Source organism: Fonsecaea monophora (assembly GCF_001642475.1).
Source record: "Fonsecaea monophora strain CBS 269.37 chromosome Unknown Scaff24, whole genome shotgun sequence".
In the NCBI taxonomy this organism is placed as follows: domain Eukaryota; kingdom Fungi; phylum Ascomycota; class Eurotiomycetes; order Chaetothyriales; family Herpotrichiellaceae; genus Fonsecaea; species Fonsecaea monophora.
In genome coordinates this window covers 55,242-70,019 of record NW_019173955.1, presented here as the reverse complement: position 1 = coordinate 70,019, position 14,778 = coordinate 55,242, and the positions used below count along the sequence as shown (strand labels likewise).

The following is a 14,778-nucleotide window of genomic DNA, read 5'->3' as shown; positions in this document are numbered from 1 at the left end:
ATATACGAGAACTGCTTGCTTGCATTTTCCGGCACCATTGTCTTCGGAGTCGGCCTGGACTGGATCCCTTTGATATCTCCGGGGAGAGAGACTTACTCTTTGGGACCTCGAATGAGACTGGTGATTGGTGCAACGGTGGACACAGGCAAATCCACATCTCGGATTACGTCGAAGTACAAGCGCAACCACCGCTAATATACCTCATTAGTCTGCGCCAGGGATTATGTTTGTGATTATGTTTGTGTCAAATAATGCAGACACCATCCCCGATTGTGCCAGTAGCTGTACTCTCAGTCAACAGCCCGTTGGCATATACGATCTGGCGAGACAGCAGGTCAATGCAAACAACGGTCTCACCCAAGGAGTGGCCAGGAGCGCGCCGTTAGAAGAATCGGCATATTGTGAAGCATTCATACATTAAGCGCAGAATTATATCCGGACCGACTCGAATATCACTATCGGCGACTCTTCCACTTCATCTTGCACTGCTCATCTGAGATGCACGGCGAAGAACCCTTTGGCTGCAACCTTGCCAGGGAAAATCCGCCATGGCCATTACCACGCTTGGTCAGCAAATGTCCGAGCCCGAACGTCGCCGAAGAAGAAGACCAGCAGTCTCATGCACAGTCTGCAGGAAACGCAAAATCCGATGCAACCGAGAACATCCATGCAACAATTGCACCCGTTCGAGAGATGCCGTCTGCATTTACGAAGATTTCCCTCCTCTGAGACAGCGTCCCCATACCGAGGAACCCGCCGCCTCTGATGGACAAACATCTCCGGGATCAACGGGGAAAACCTCAAGCATAACAAGCAGCGCCGCCACAGCTCCACATGACACTGGGACTCCATTGTCGACAAACATCCCCATCGATACTTTGATGATAGGACGTCCTCCTATGACCTCAGACCAGAGCCAGGACATTTCACCTGCTCCGTTGACCCTAGAACTGCCTGACCCTGCACAATGTAGACAGGACTTTTTCGGCGAACCTCGAATATCCGGACGCACAGTATTCCATAAGTCACGCCAATTCGGCCAGAGTCACTGGATGAATGGTGTTTCCATGGTATGTTACGTTGCGTTGCGTTCCGTCTTTCTTGCTGTTGCTATCTTTATTCTGACCTTCCCATACGCCAGTTTGGAGGCATTCTCCATCTCATCGAGTCCCGCATGCGCAAAGAACCCACAGTGATTCCAGCCGGCATGCGACGGTGTAAAGCGTTGGCGAAAGTGATCAAATCGGCACGAATGCCGGTATGGCCGACACCACTTAGTGACGATCTACCGGCCAGAGACGTTGTCGAACACTTCATCGACAATTATCTCCGCACAATCGAATCCGTGTATAGAATCATCCACATCCCCACGTTCAGAAAGCACGTCGAAGCACTCTGGACTCTGCCCCAGGGCGGGCGTCGCGACACCGCCTTCATGGTTCAATTGAAGTTGATCCTTGCAATTGGCGCCACGTACGACGAGACCTTTAGTCTTCGTACGTCCGCCATGCGATGGGTCTACGAGGCCCAGACGTGGCTGAACACACCGAACTCCAAAATCAGGCTGAACGTGCAGTCTTTGCAAATCAACGTGTTGCTGATCGTGGCACGAGAGCTCGTCGACGTCTGCGGAGACTTGACGTGGATCTCTGCGGGTGAGCTGTACAGACGAGCCATCTACATGGGCTTGAATCGCGACCACCCTAGTCCAGTCGGGTCGACGGTGTTCGCTACAGAGATGCGCCGACGGTTATGGAACACGGTCCTTGAGATCTGTCTGCAGGCAAGCATGGCCTCTGGTGGTCCTGTGCTTGTGTCCATGGACGACTTCGACACAAAGCCACCGAGTAATCTCGACGATGTCCAGCTGGAGGAGAAATCCCCCGCGGTAAAACCCGAGAACGTGTATACCCAAGTGTCGACGGCTATTGCTCTTCGGAAATCGTTGGCGGTGCGTCTGGCCGTCGTGAAGTTCTTGAATGATCTCAGAGTCAACGGACGATATGAGCACGTGCTCCAACTTGACGGGGAGATGAGAACGGCATACAAGACACTCACTCGAACATTGCAAAACATGTTGTCATCGTCGTCGTCGACCTCGTCAGATGGATTCGGGCGGCCAGGACCCAACACCTTTGAACTCATGACCACAGACCTCATGATGAACCGGTACCTATTGACCGTTCACATTCCGTTTTTTGAACAATCCATGCACGAAGCCACGTACGCATATACTCGGAAAGTCGTGCTCGAGTCGTCGTTGAAGATGTGGTACGTGGCGTACCGATCGTCTTCTGAGCAAGTGGGTGCAGGTGCAAGTGGCGTCACCGCCACTCTCAACGTCAACACACCCTCACCAGGTTCCACGGCCTGCGGTGGCCCCGGATACGGCTTCTACCCAGTCTACCGCAGCGGACTTTTCCAAGCCTCCTGTCTCGTCGCCGCAGAACTTTGCGCACAACTTGAAGAACAAGACGGCGTAGGGATGGGATTCACACCTCTACGACCCGACCTGTTGCCTGTCGTGCAGGAGGCAAAGACCTGGTGTCACCACGGCATGCAGATCGGCGAGACGAACATCAAGGGATACGTGTTTTCATGCTTGATCGCCGCACAAGTCGACGCGTTGATGCGTGGGATGGACAAGGACGACATTCCGAGGTTTTTGCTGCAGAGAGCAGAAGAGGCCATGAGGGAGTCTATTGCCGTATTGGAGGAGCAGGCTGGTGTTGGCAACAAGGACACGAACACGAACACGAATGCAAACGGGAACGGGAATGGCGACGGACGTGATCTGACCTCCTCCTTGGGTGTGTCGACTGTGGGATTCGAAGCTCTTGACGAGTGTGCGTTCATGGTAAGTTCTGTTTTTTTTTTCTTTCTCTCCTCAATCTGAGAAAGTATAATCGCAAAAGGGCTACACTAACCCATGGTCGCTTGTCGTGCCAGACTCCAGATGGAATGTTTGATTTTGGAGACACGGGCGCCATGGAATGGGGGTTCAACAACAACAATAATATCAATGATGATGATGAGTTCCTTGCCGATGTTTCTTTTTGGTGATCATGACTTGGGAACCCCCTTTTTCTGGGTGTGGTGTGGTGAGATGGCTCAGGTTATGGACTCATAGCGGGGGATCCTAAATGTACTACATATGATGACAAAAAGGCCTCAGGGGTACGAGTACAACTACAAAGACAGTGAACGGTCAGTTGGACTTTTTTCGGGAGTAGTATAAACACGAGTCATTGGGACAAGCTAAGACTTCATCCGAGGAGCGAGCTCTGGTGATGCAGAATTCTGTCAACCTATTGAAGGATCTACTCGACCAGTGGACGACATTGGCGGACGAAACCAACCATGTAAACGGGGATATCAGCAATGCTTCTAGAAACCCGGGACACATCCCTTTCAGCGAAGATCTGGGACGGCAAAGTAGCGGCAGTAGAACCAAGTCGGCTAACCCTGGAGAGGCCTTACGCAGCCACGAGCCCTCGGAACATGCGACGACTACATATGGACCAACGGCGAACTCTCCAGATGCCCGGTATACGAATTCAATCGCAGAGAAGTACGCCGCCTCGCAGAAGAAGATAGCGGAGCTTGAAGACAAATTGAGGGAAATGGAAAGAGAGAAGAGCAGCATAAAAGGCAACGAGGAAGCTCAAACCAGAAGGCCCGCGAACTTTGAGGACACGAATAGCGACATGGACTATATGGTGATCCAGCCCTCTGTGGAATTCCCGCAATCGAAGACAGCCTCTTACTTCGATCGTCCTGCAGAAAAATCCAGAATATCTCCACGAACAGAGAGAGTCCAGGACCTGGACGACGAAAGATGGAAAATACATCATCGCAACAGCCGAGATTATATGCGTAAGGCAGCAAATCGTCGTACTGAAAGACCCCAAATATCTCCACGAACAGAGAGAGTCCAGGACCTGGACGAGGATGACTTTGACGGACGATGGGAAAGATATCATCAAGAGAGCATAGCTTATATGCACAAGGCAGCAAATCGTCCCGCATTAGATCGATATGGATCAGACGCCTATGAGTATTGGAACGGGTCTGTATCAAGAGGTGACCCTGAGAGCAGTTCTGACAACAAAAGAGGACCTGTTTACGTTGAAAGGAGAATACCGCCGTTTACGGATAAATCAAGGACGACCTCGACGAGATGAGCTTCAAGCGGCCCCCTCAATGAGAGCCTAATCGACACCTTTGGCGGACTTGCCTCTGTAACTTTGGGCAAGTACGCGACCGAGGAGGGAAGAGAGAAGAGATATGGCTTGCTTAAGAGAAGTCTTGTCAGCGACGGGCGGCACCACCTTCAAGGGAGTCGCGCCTCAACTCTTTACTGAAGTAGTGATAGGCTTGTCTTGGATCACAACCGCTCCCTTCATGGAGTGGCGGGTTGCCAGCTCCAGTCGATAGCTACGGCAATCGGAAGATGGTCAGAGTCTCGGTCTAGGCTTGCGTCTACCCTGCAGTAGACCGTGCGGACGCTACCTCCATAAGGCGAAGGTTGAGTTGATTGTTGCCTCTCTACCCTTCCACCTGCGTCTTGATCCGCTAACTTATCCTCTACTATTGTAATGGGCTGGAGAGGTGGTTGAGTTGGCGCAGTCACATGACTATGCAAGGCATTTGATGGTGGTGGTGGTGCTGGCAGTTGTTTTGACACTCTTCAAGCAACAGTAACAGATCAATTAAGCCTTTTGCTTCAGACAGAGAATAGAGTGTTAGTCGTGCCTCAAACCTTCTATTTCTCCTCGTTTATCGTCCATTGGAGAGAATGGACAGTGCGGAGTAAACTGGCACGCCCGCCAAGGTGATGTAATGACTAGTCACGCTGGCCCCTCGACCGGATCAATTATTATCCGATAGTAGTCCGACTTTCTACAGGACCCTGTTGATTTCAACATTCATCGACTCAATTTTGCTCGATAACGGTGGACTGCACGACGAAGACGTTCTTTTACAGATGGAATACATCAACGTTACGCGTGACTCCTTCATACCGCCTCGAATTCCAACCATGCCAAAGCATAGTCGATCGCGACGTGAGTCTCATTCGAGCTGTGGTGACACTAGAGGTGCTAATCCGTTTTATCGCTAGATGGGTGCGCCAAATGTAGGCAAGGGGTAAGTCTTCTGTCGTTCCTGTCGTGTCCAAGTGCTAACCGTAGGACAGAAACTGAAATGCGACGAGAAAAGGCCGAGCTGTCGACAATGTCAGCGACGTGGCATTGCGTGTCCAGGCTACATACAGGAAATCCGCTGGTCCAAAAAGCACGAGGTCTTCGCGTCCAAAGCGGCGGCAGTAGAGCCCGCAGCAGAACCTACAGAAGAGCCCGCAGAAGAGACGCGGCCCTGCCCTGAATTCCAACACCGGGCCCAAGAAGTTGGTCAGTCGCCTCAGGACCAGTCTGAGCAATGCGCGCCTGAAGTGGCCAATCTCTCCCCATCTTCGCCGGGCTGTCGGACCCTCGCAGACTATACGTACTTTCCACAAGGCGGCTTGAGCTTGCAAAACGGGAGCTTCGCCCCGCAATCGGATCCTTCTCCGGAGTTGTATTTCGCCAGCCCGGATATACGACAAATGTTTCTGGACCAAAGCACCGTCTCCAATACTGTTCTTCAGGAGAACACCGAAGCCCGGATTCATCCACCGGTGAGTACTCCTTCGGCAAATCTCAGCACAGGCTCGGCTGCAAGTGGAGACCGTGACTCTGCGTTGTCATCAAATCCAGCAACCATCGCAAGAGACCCTGTCCAGCAACGGTCGAGTCAGAATTGGCAGATATACAAAGACCCCGAAGTGCTGCTGAAGTATTATTTCGACAAAATTTGCGAATTGCATAGTACATGGGATGATCCGGCTACACCATTCCGAGCGTTCGTCGGACGGCGACTGAAGACTTCGCGATTGATCTCTTCATGCGTGGCCAGTATGTGCGCAATCCATCTTTTCAAAGGAGACCGCAATATGCTTCCGGTATGCATCGACTACCATTCTATTGCGGTCAAGAACCTGTCTGACGCTGTAACCGCTCTCGACTCGCGAATGTCTACCATGAACGACACGGTCCAGTCCAATCCGACGGCAGGAGCAGGCCTGAAGGATCAGCTTCAAGAGGCTCTTTTGGCATCCATTCTACTCGGAAACTCTTCTGTAGGTTCCACCCCCTTGCTTTTGTCTCTAAGATGGGTATCGACCTCGGCCTTGGAGCAGCTCTCCATACCTCCGACACACTCAATATATGGCAAGGTTATGCTGATTCCTCTCTCAGCCATGGCTCGACTCAACTGACATTGGGGTTCCTCACCTCCTCGGCGCACGAAAGTTGTTTGAATACTGGCTTACAACTATCGAAAATTGGGTGCAGCATGACTCGGTGCCACGAATGAAGCTCGACCCGGAGCAGTCTTTTCTGGTTGGCAGTATGGCCTACTGGGAAGCTTTGTTGGCCTTTGTGATTGACCAGCCACTTGATGCGGTCGATTACCTCCTGCCCTTCTCTCAAAACCCCGAGGTGGTCGTTCCGAACAATTGCACCGGTATTGGCACCCCAGTCTTCATCATCATGGCTCGGGTCGGGATCTGCCTGCGTCAGCGAAGGGTTCTTGACAAACTGGCAGGCCTTGGATGGGGGACTGATGAAGCATACACCTCACTAAAGTCCCGAGTGCTACAGCGCGCGGCGTCTCTGGAAATGAGCGCTCTTCAATATACATTGCCACCGACAGACATTGTTCAGGGCCTCGAGAGCCGACCGGAGGTGCTGCAGCAAATGCGATCTTTTGCACAGATGTATAGGTTAGCAAGTCTCTTGGAGCTGCACCGAAATTTCCCCGAGCTGTCCCATCGCCCTTGGTTGGTGACCAGTCCTTCAACAAGAGACCCATCGACTTCTGTTACACGTGCGTTCGAGAACACACCTGTGGACGATTTCAAAGACCAATGGCGCCGGGTGCACGAGCTTGCGAGAGTGATTCTGAGCCTGATAGAGGACTTTCCCATCAGACACGAGTCCAATATGCACCAAACGCTGGTGCTCATCATCTGTGGTAGTGTCTGGTACTTACTTCCCGACCCTGAATCCTCGTCGGCCGATGCAGCCGACATCCTCACCCTTGACGACCAGCTTGCGTTGATAGCTATGCGACGCCAGGCGGTCGAGAGACATCGCTCTTTCCTCCGTCAAAGAATGGAGGTAACTTCCGGGGGCTGGGGTCTCTCAGAAATCTTTCAGCGGGCAGAAAAGCTGTTGGATGAAGTCTGGAAGAGATTTGATAATGACATGGAGGGAGACATGGCTCAGAAGGCGACGGATAGCCTATCTACTCTACAAAATCATTGGATGGATGTGATGATCGACTGCAAGCTTGAGACCCTTTTCGGATGACCGCGCGTCTTCCGCGTCGATGAGAGTATTCACAGGTTCTGGAACATTCATAAGCAACTAGCGTTTGCGGCGCGCGTCAAGGGCAGCTATCTCTGACTTCCACCGACAGGAAGCAGAACTGATGATTATGTTACCATCAGCACACCCAGCCACCGTCAACATTCCAGGTGGCGCCGGTAACGAAGCTTGCCTCCTCGCTCAACAGGAAAAGCACGACATTCGCAATCTCAATTGGCTGTGCGAAACGTTTCTGGACCTGTCGCTGGATTTCCTCACTTGATTCGGCTTCAGCACCGTCCACCAATCCGGTATCGACGTTCCCTGTTCAAAATCATGTCAGCACATATACTACGTGGGGAAAATCTCTTGCTCACCGGGAGCGACACAGTTGACTCTGATGTCGGGATTCTCCCTCGCCGCACTCTTGGACAAGCCGATGACAGCATGCTTGCTTGCGCAATACGCGCCGAGCAAGGGCCAGCCGATCTGGCCGTCCACACTGGCTGCCGAGACCTATTAACAGTGTCAGCGACGGTAGGGAAGAAGCAGCCGCTCAGACTATGTCTAGACGTACGATGCTGGCTCCTTTCTTCATTCTTCTCAACTGAGATCTGATACAGTTAAAGACGCCAGTCGCGTTGATGTCCATGGTCCTTTTCCAGATCTCGTCGGTTTCCTGGGCGATTGTGTTCTTAAACACACAGATACCGGCGAAGTTGACGGCACCGTCCAGGCGGCCTAGTTGAGTGACGGTTTTCTCGATCCACTGTTCGACACCGGCACTGTCGCGGACGTCGACAACGGTATAGATGTGCTTGTCACCAGCCAGAGTTTTAAGAGCTGCCTTCAAGCCATCTTCGTTGACATCGGCCAGAGAAACAATGGCGCCGCGGCGCGAGAGCTGTTGGGCTATCTCAAGAGCCATGCCAGAGGCTCCGCCAGTAATGGCATACTGTCAAGAACGTTCAGCGCTTGGCGGACCGGAAGGCAACATATCTTCACGCACTCACCACTTTTCCTTCCCATTGCGAACCAGCCATGATTGTACTTGGTATGGATTTGTTTGTAGCAACAGAATATCTTGAGCCAATCTTGCCAACAGCCAGGATCTCTTGTATATGTAAGGAGCGATGTGCGGGGAGGCCGAAAGAGTCTTGGACTTTCTCTAACAGACCGGCCAGGCTCGCGGACTCTGTTCAAGCGCTGGAATAGGGTCAACCAAGCCCCGCGACTTGCCAGAATCAGCAACTCTAACCTGGACTAAGGGCTTTTACTGCATGGGTCCTCTACAACCTTCCTGAGAGAGCAACATGTAGCCTGGGGACCCACTGTACAGGCAACTGCCACTATCTGATTGGCCACTGATAGAATCTCACGCCCAAGACGGGCTACCAGACGCCTTACCTTAATAGGCAATATTTGTCGGCGGACGCCAGGCAAGAATACCCTTCCATGCTCAGCGGCTTCACACTGCGGCTGCTGCATTCAATCTAGATCTGACAACCTCAAGATTGCAGAGCTAAAGAGGTGAAATGGAACGCTCACAGTCTCGCCGCCGCATGGACATGACTTTCTTCCTCTATTCTTAAAAGCGGTCCGTCAAGCATCTTGAGTTTTCTTCCATCTTTGCCCCCCCAACAATCCAGGCTGCCTTCCGACATCGAGCACTGCGAGTCCTTGCCATTCCTTCCGGTGACCACATTTTAAGATGTCTTCTTCTGAGAGGAGAGTGGTCATCTCCCCCAGAGCTCCGAAAGCCAACCCTACCTACTCCCCGGCGGTTGTCCACAATGGCATCGTGTACTGCTCCGGGTCGGTTGGAACCGACCCCAAGACTATGACAGTTGTTCAAGGCACAATTGGTGACCGAACGGTGCGTTCGTCCCCTCCCCGCGGTTATTTTATCACGTCCTCTCTACCAGGGCCAGCCCCTCTCATTTCTTGACCTCACCTCGTCGTCCTCACCCGTCTAGAAAGTCTTGCTGAGAGCACGCGCGCGCACTCTTCTAACATTGTGTATTGGCTAGATCCAAGCTCTGACGAACCTTGTGAATGTCCTCGAAGCCGCCGGATCCTGCAAGGAAAATATTCTGAAGGTCAACATCTACGTGACCAACATGAACGACGTGCCAACCATGAACGAAGCCTACAACAAATTCTTCGCCGAGCCTCGACCGGCGCGCGCCACCGTCGCCGTGGCCGCATTGGCTCGCGGTACGGATGTGGAGATTGAATGTACCGCTTTTATCAGTCGTGATAAGTTGGCCAAGTTGTGAAGCTCTTTGGTCCGACACAGGAGACAAGAACAAAGTGGTGCATAAAAGAGCAGATAGAGTCTTTTTTTTCTTTCTTCCAAACCCCCACACAACTCTTCAGACAAGCCTGGGGTTGGATTGAGCTCCATATAAATCGAACGCATGAAATTGGTTCCCACCCATCTCGGCACCATCTGTAGAGTTGTTCATCTACGCATCTGTAAGATGAAAAGGTACAGGACGTCGGGAATAATGAGTCAGTCATTTCCAAGCTCAATTAGGTACATATAACGGCTATCTATGCATACTCGGGATCAATCGAGGCTGTGATAGCACCCACAGGCGCCCCCTCTCCAGATCGAAATTCCACACCGTGAAGTAATTTGATCGGCCGATCCAGCCAGCATCAATCAAGCGTTGGATTCAGTGGTGGAAGTGCCGGGGGCGGGCAGTGCCGTAGACTCGGTGTCGGCGGCAAGTTTTCCATGTGCCTGTTCCTTCATGTCATCTGGGGCTTGCCTTCCGTTGCTCTGGACCAAGTTGATTCCGATCAAATCAATGTTCGGCCCGGTAAATGTCTTCCTCTTGCCGGCGTACCAGCAAACGAGGGTGAATAGGCACAGGCCCGAGAGGACAACACTGAGGTAGTTCATGTTGTCCTTGGTGACTGGGCGAGTGAGGGGGAAGCAGAACAGGATGCCGACAAAAAAGACCCAGACGCAGGAGAACGCGTTGCAGCAGGGTCCGAGCCACGGTCCCAGAGAAAATTGTCGCGGGGGCAGGACCTTGTCCCGGCCGCGAAGGAAGACGATGGCCTGGGGGATGACGTAGGTCATGTTCATGCCCAGGATCGAAAGAGAGATGAAGGAGTTGAAGGCATTGGTGGAGCCGATGTAGATTGCGCCATAGCAAGCCAGGAAGACGCCCGTGAGAATGGTCGAGTTGATGGGCGCATTGAGCTTCGGATGGATCTTGTCAAAGATTTTGCTGTACGGCAACCCGTTGTCGCGGGCAAAGGCCCAAACCAATCTGCCGCACGTAACCAGACACGAGACAAATGCACCGAAGAAGATGGTCAGGAGCCACACGGCAAAGACCGTGGCGCCTACTTTGGATCGAAGAGCCTGCTGATACACGGTGATGATGGGGACACCGCTAGCGGCGACCGCCTCCAGGTCGCTGGTGGAGAACATAAAGGCCAGCGTCCACATAAAGACGGTGATCATGCCAATGAACATGGTCAGTCCCATGGCTCGAGGGACACCCTTTCCGGGGTTAGGCATTTCTGAAAGGGGCCGGCCCCCGGTGTCAGCCTGAGTTTAATGATGCGCCAAAGTGATAAAAAAACCAAACACGTACCTTCAGCAACATGTGTGGCACCATCGATGGCCAGGTAGGTGAACATGGCCTGGCTGGCCCCGAGCATAAAGGCGAATCCGTCGGTCCAGCCAGTGATGTTGACGAAATCTGTAAAGACGGTCTTTGCCGATTGTTTCGGTGCGCTTCTCGCAAGCACGCAGATGAAGAAAACGACGAAACCGACAAGAGTCATTCCAAAGAAGACAATCTCGGCCTTGGGGATTTGGCGCATGAAGAAGATGACGAAGGATATCGCGATGACAAGCACGGCCAGGTATACGAGGTAGGTCTGCCACTGCGCCGCTGCAAAGTCGTCGTGCCACAACCCCGCGAGGAACATGATGATCTGCGCGCACACAATGCATGCGGCCGCGGTGGCCATCCACCACGCAAAGATACTGAGCCAACCTACTGCGAAGGACACGGGGGCACGATAGGCGGGAGAAGATACCATGAAGGCAAAGCTGTACTGTGTGAGGGGCTGGTTTCAGAAATGGGAGTCTCGGTGGTGCTTACTGATACTGGCCGCCGGAGGACGGGAAAGCACTCGCCAATTCTGCCAGGCCCGCGGTGATGATTGAACACACAATGGTTGCGACCAACAAGCCAAAGATGACCGTGGGACCATTCCCAGTGACGAGACAGACACCGAAGGTGGTCGAATATCCGACCCAGGAGTTGGTAATGACAAAAGCCAACGACAGGGTGGACCAGAAGCCAAAATTTCGGGGCATCGCTTCTTCGTGGCCCTGCGCGAGAAGGGCGATCGCATCGGCAGAGAATTTGTCGCGGTCCACCGCCACAATGGACTGTCTGCCTGCGTGTTGAACGGTGAGGGTCTCCATGGCTGATTCTTCAAGCCCTTGCCGGGGGTTTTGTTTTTGGGTGCGAGCAACGGATCCAAAAAAAAAATGTGGAAGCTCAAGCCGGACCAGGACCAAGGACCAGAGTTGTCAACCTTTCTTTCTCCTTGTGCTGGCAAAATCGAAGGTCGCGTGCATGGCAGCCTCGAGATGTGATAGGATTCGATGCTCTTATGTGAGTCGCTTCCCCCCTTGAAGTTGACTCGGAGAGTGAGGGTGACTTTTTGCCGGGCTGTTTGATTTGACTTTGCTCCGCCTGCTGGGATGACCGGATTATAGTTGCCGAAGGGGGAGATAGTAGCCGTGCGGAGGTCGTTAAGCTATCCAAATGTCGAGGCCTGCCGGTAACAAGTGAAGGCGGCTTATCAGGGGATACAGATAGGAGAGGGATCCCCACGGGGTATCCGACGAATTGTATGCATTTCATTAATCAAGACCATGACCCCAGACCCCTAACTAACGAAATCTTAGATTGAGATTCCGGCCATGTGGTCCTGTGGCCATTTTCGATAACCTGTTAAAATTACCATATTGGGACAGGCCAAGCTTCCGCACCAAATACTTCCTAATAGGGTAAACATAGAACTCGACGTCGCGAGAGATCTCCAGGACCTGGCGTCGTCAGCGCCTAACAAAAGAAGGCGCCATGTCCCAATCCTCAGAGTCCCTCTCTCTAATGAGCTATATCTTGAAGACTCTGTCAGATCAACCACAAAATCAGCGGCAATGGCAAACGCAACCAACGTGGATGCCCTCATCGTGGGGGCAGGCTTTGGCGGAATCTACCAGCTCAAGCGATTGCGAGACCTGGGTATGAACGCCGTCGTCGTCGACAAAGCCAGCGACGTCGGAGGCACTTGGTACTGGAACCGCTATCCCGGCGCGATGAGCGACACCGAGAGCTATCTGTATCGTTTTACCTGGGACAAGGAGGACCTGCAAACCTATCCCTGGGAAAACACGTATCTTTCACAGAGCGAGATTTTGGCCTATTTGAAGCATGTGGTCGCAAAGCACAACCTCCGGCAGCACATGAAGCTGAGCACGGAAATGCTATCGGCCGACTGGGACGCCGACCACTGGCGAGTCACAACGAGCACCGGAGAAGTCTTCCATGCGCGCTATCTGATCACGGCTCTGGGTCTCTTGTCGGTTGCCGTCTATCCCGACATCCCTGGTCTGGACACCTTCAAGGGCCAGAAATGCCACACGTCGGCATGGGACCCCAGCATCAATTTGGAGGGCAAACGTGTTGGAATCATCGGCTGTGGCTCCACCGGGGTGCAAGTCATCACCGAGATAGCGGACAAAGTCGGCCAGCTTTATTGTTTCCAGAGACATCCCCAGTACAGTGTGCCCAGCGGGATCAAGCCGGTCACGCCGGAATACCGAGACTGGGTCAATAAGAACTACGAGAAGATCATCGCCGACCAAAAGACCTCGTTGACCTGCTTTGGCATCCCCGAATCCACCACCCCCTATAGCCAAGTCCCTCCGGCGGAGCGAGAAGCCGTGTTTGAGAAGCTCTGGGAAGAGGGAAACGCGTTCAGGTTCATGTTCGCCGGATTCTCCGACATTGGGAGCGACAAAGAAGCCAACGAAGCCGCTTGTGCCTTCATCCGGAAGAAGATCGCTCAGATCGTCAAGGACCCCGAAAAGGCTCGGAAGTTGACCCCCCACGACGCTTATGCACGGCGCCCGGTTTGCGACCATGGATACTACAAACAATTCAACCGCGACAACGTCGACATCGTCCATCTGCAGGAGGAACCTATCCAGTCTATCACCCCGACCGGGATCATGACCACCGCCCGCCACTACGATCTGGATGTTCTCATTTTTGCCACCGGCTTCGACGCCATCGACGGCAGCTACAGTCGCGTCCTCATCCGAGGCGCCAATGGCCAAACTCTCAAGGAACATTGGAGCGACGGGCCCAGGGCCTACTTGGGACTCAACGTATCGGGGTTCCCGAACATGTTCATGATCACCGGACCTCAAGGACCGTTCACGAATGTGCCGCCCATGATCGAACAACACGTTGACATCAACACCAAGATCATCCAGCACACCGAGGCGATGAGACTTGCGACTGGCAAGGCCGTTGCTGAGGTTCGACAAGAGGCCGAGGACGAATGGGTCGAACACTGTAATGCATTGGCGAATGCAACTCTCTTCCCTCAAACCCCGTCGTGGATCTTCGGCAACAACGTCGAGGGCAAGCCGATCGCCTCTAGATACTACATGGGCGGCATGGTGAACTACTTGAAGTATGTCAACACGATGATCCAGGACGGCTATCGGGACTTCAAACCAATCGGCCAGGCGGCGTAGATTCTGCTGCAAGTACATCAAGCTCACGGGCAGGATGTTCCCCCCTGTATTTGCTGTATTAGGGTGTTACTATCACCATTTCCGCTAGATATACGTTCCTTTTACAGGACACGTTTGGAATGCAATGCTACGAATAAGTCCTTTGTCTCTCAGATCCCACCTTCGTCCATCCCTCATCTGTGTCTCGATAGCGGGGGATGACTAACTGCAGAGCGTAGACGACTTCAGAGTTGATGCCCACAGCCCGAGTTTGGTAGCTAATTCCCAATTCCCTGCGAGGGAGCTAGGTCTAAGTCTTCCATGCCACCAACCATCTATAGTGTCTCGACTTCAATTCAAACAGCAAAGTCACAGAGCCAAACCACACGACCGGTGGAAATGGTGAAAAAGGACAGTGCATAGGCCGAGTTCTAGAACCGTCGGTCCTTTGTGCCGCATCAGCATCATCCTCGTGTTACTCGCGTGCTCACTATCAATGGACCCTTGCGTCTAAAGGGGTGCCACGGCTAAAATATCTAGATCAGGAATGGTCAAAATATTGGGTGGGGCTTTCAG

The 14,778-nt window shown here is 52.9% G+C and overlaps 5 protein-coding genes across 5 annotated transcripts; 3 read left to right on the top strand and 2 right to left on the bottom strand.

The window, feature by feature from the left end:
- Nucleotides 1–548: 548 nt before the first annotated feature.
- On the top strand, nt 549–7,412 carry AYO21_04313 (hypothetical protein; the record flags this gene model as incomplete). The annotated part of the gene is made up of 5 exons (XM_022654286.1): nt 549–1,070; nt 1,142–2,857; nt 3,234–3,876; nt 5,265–6,178; nt 6,297–7,412. 5 exons carry the CDS (start codon nt 549–551, stop codon nt 7,410–7,412), a joined length of 4,911 nt encoding a protein of 1,636 aa, XP_022513323.1.
- A 136-nt stretch (nt 7,413–7,548) lies between these two features.
- Nucleotides 7,549–8,452, bottom strand: AYO21_04312 (hypothetical protein; the record flags this gene model as incomplete). The annotated part of the gene is made up of 4 exons (XM_022654285.1): nt 7,549–7,733; nt 7,787–7,925; nt 7,987–8,364; nt 8,423–8,452. 4 exons carry the CDS (start codon nt 8,450–8,452, stop codon nt 7,549–7,551), a joined length of 732 nt encoding a protein of 243 aa, XP_022513322.1.
- Nucleotides 8,453–9,120: 668 nt separating this feature from the next.
- AYO21_04311 (hypothetical protein) lies at nt 9,121–9,688 on the top strand (the record flags this gene model as incomplete). Its single annotated transcript, XM_022654284.1, has 2 exons — nt 9,121–9,285; nt 9,440–9,688. The coding sequence occupies 2 exons, from the start codon at nt 9,121–9,123 to the stop codon at nt 9,686–9,688; spliced, it is 414 nt and encodes a 137-aa protein (XP_022513321.1).
- A 389-nt stretch (nt 9,689–10,077) lies between these two features.
- On the bottom strand, nt 10,078–11,871 carry AYO21_04310 (hypothetical protein; the record flags this gene model as incomplete). The annotated part of the gene is made up of 3 exons (XM_022654283.1): nt 10,078–10,952; nt 11,027–11,490; nt 11,543–11,871. The coding sequence occupies 3 exons, from the start codon at nt 11,869–11,871 to the stop codon at nt 10,078–10,080; spliced, it is 1,668 nt and encodes a 555-aa protein (XP_022513320.1).
- Nucleotides 11,872–12,615: 744 nt separating this feature from the next.
- AYO21_04309 (hypothetical protein) lies at nt 12,616–14,223 on the top strand (the record flags this gene model as incomplete). The annotated part of the gene is made up of 1 exon (XM_022654282.1): nt 12,616–14,223. The coding sequence occupies one exon, from the start codon at nt 12,616–12,618 to the stop codon at nt 14,221–14,223; it is 1,608 nt and encodes a 535-aa protein (XP_022513319.1).
- Nucleotides 14,224–14,778: the final 555 nt, after the last annotated feature.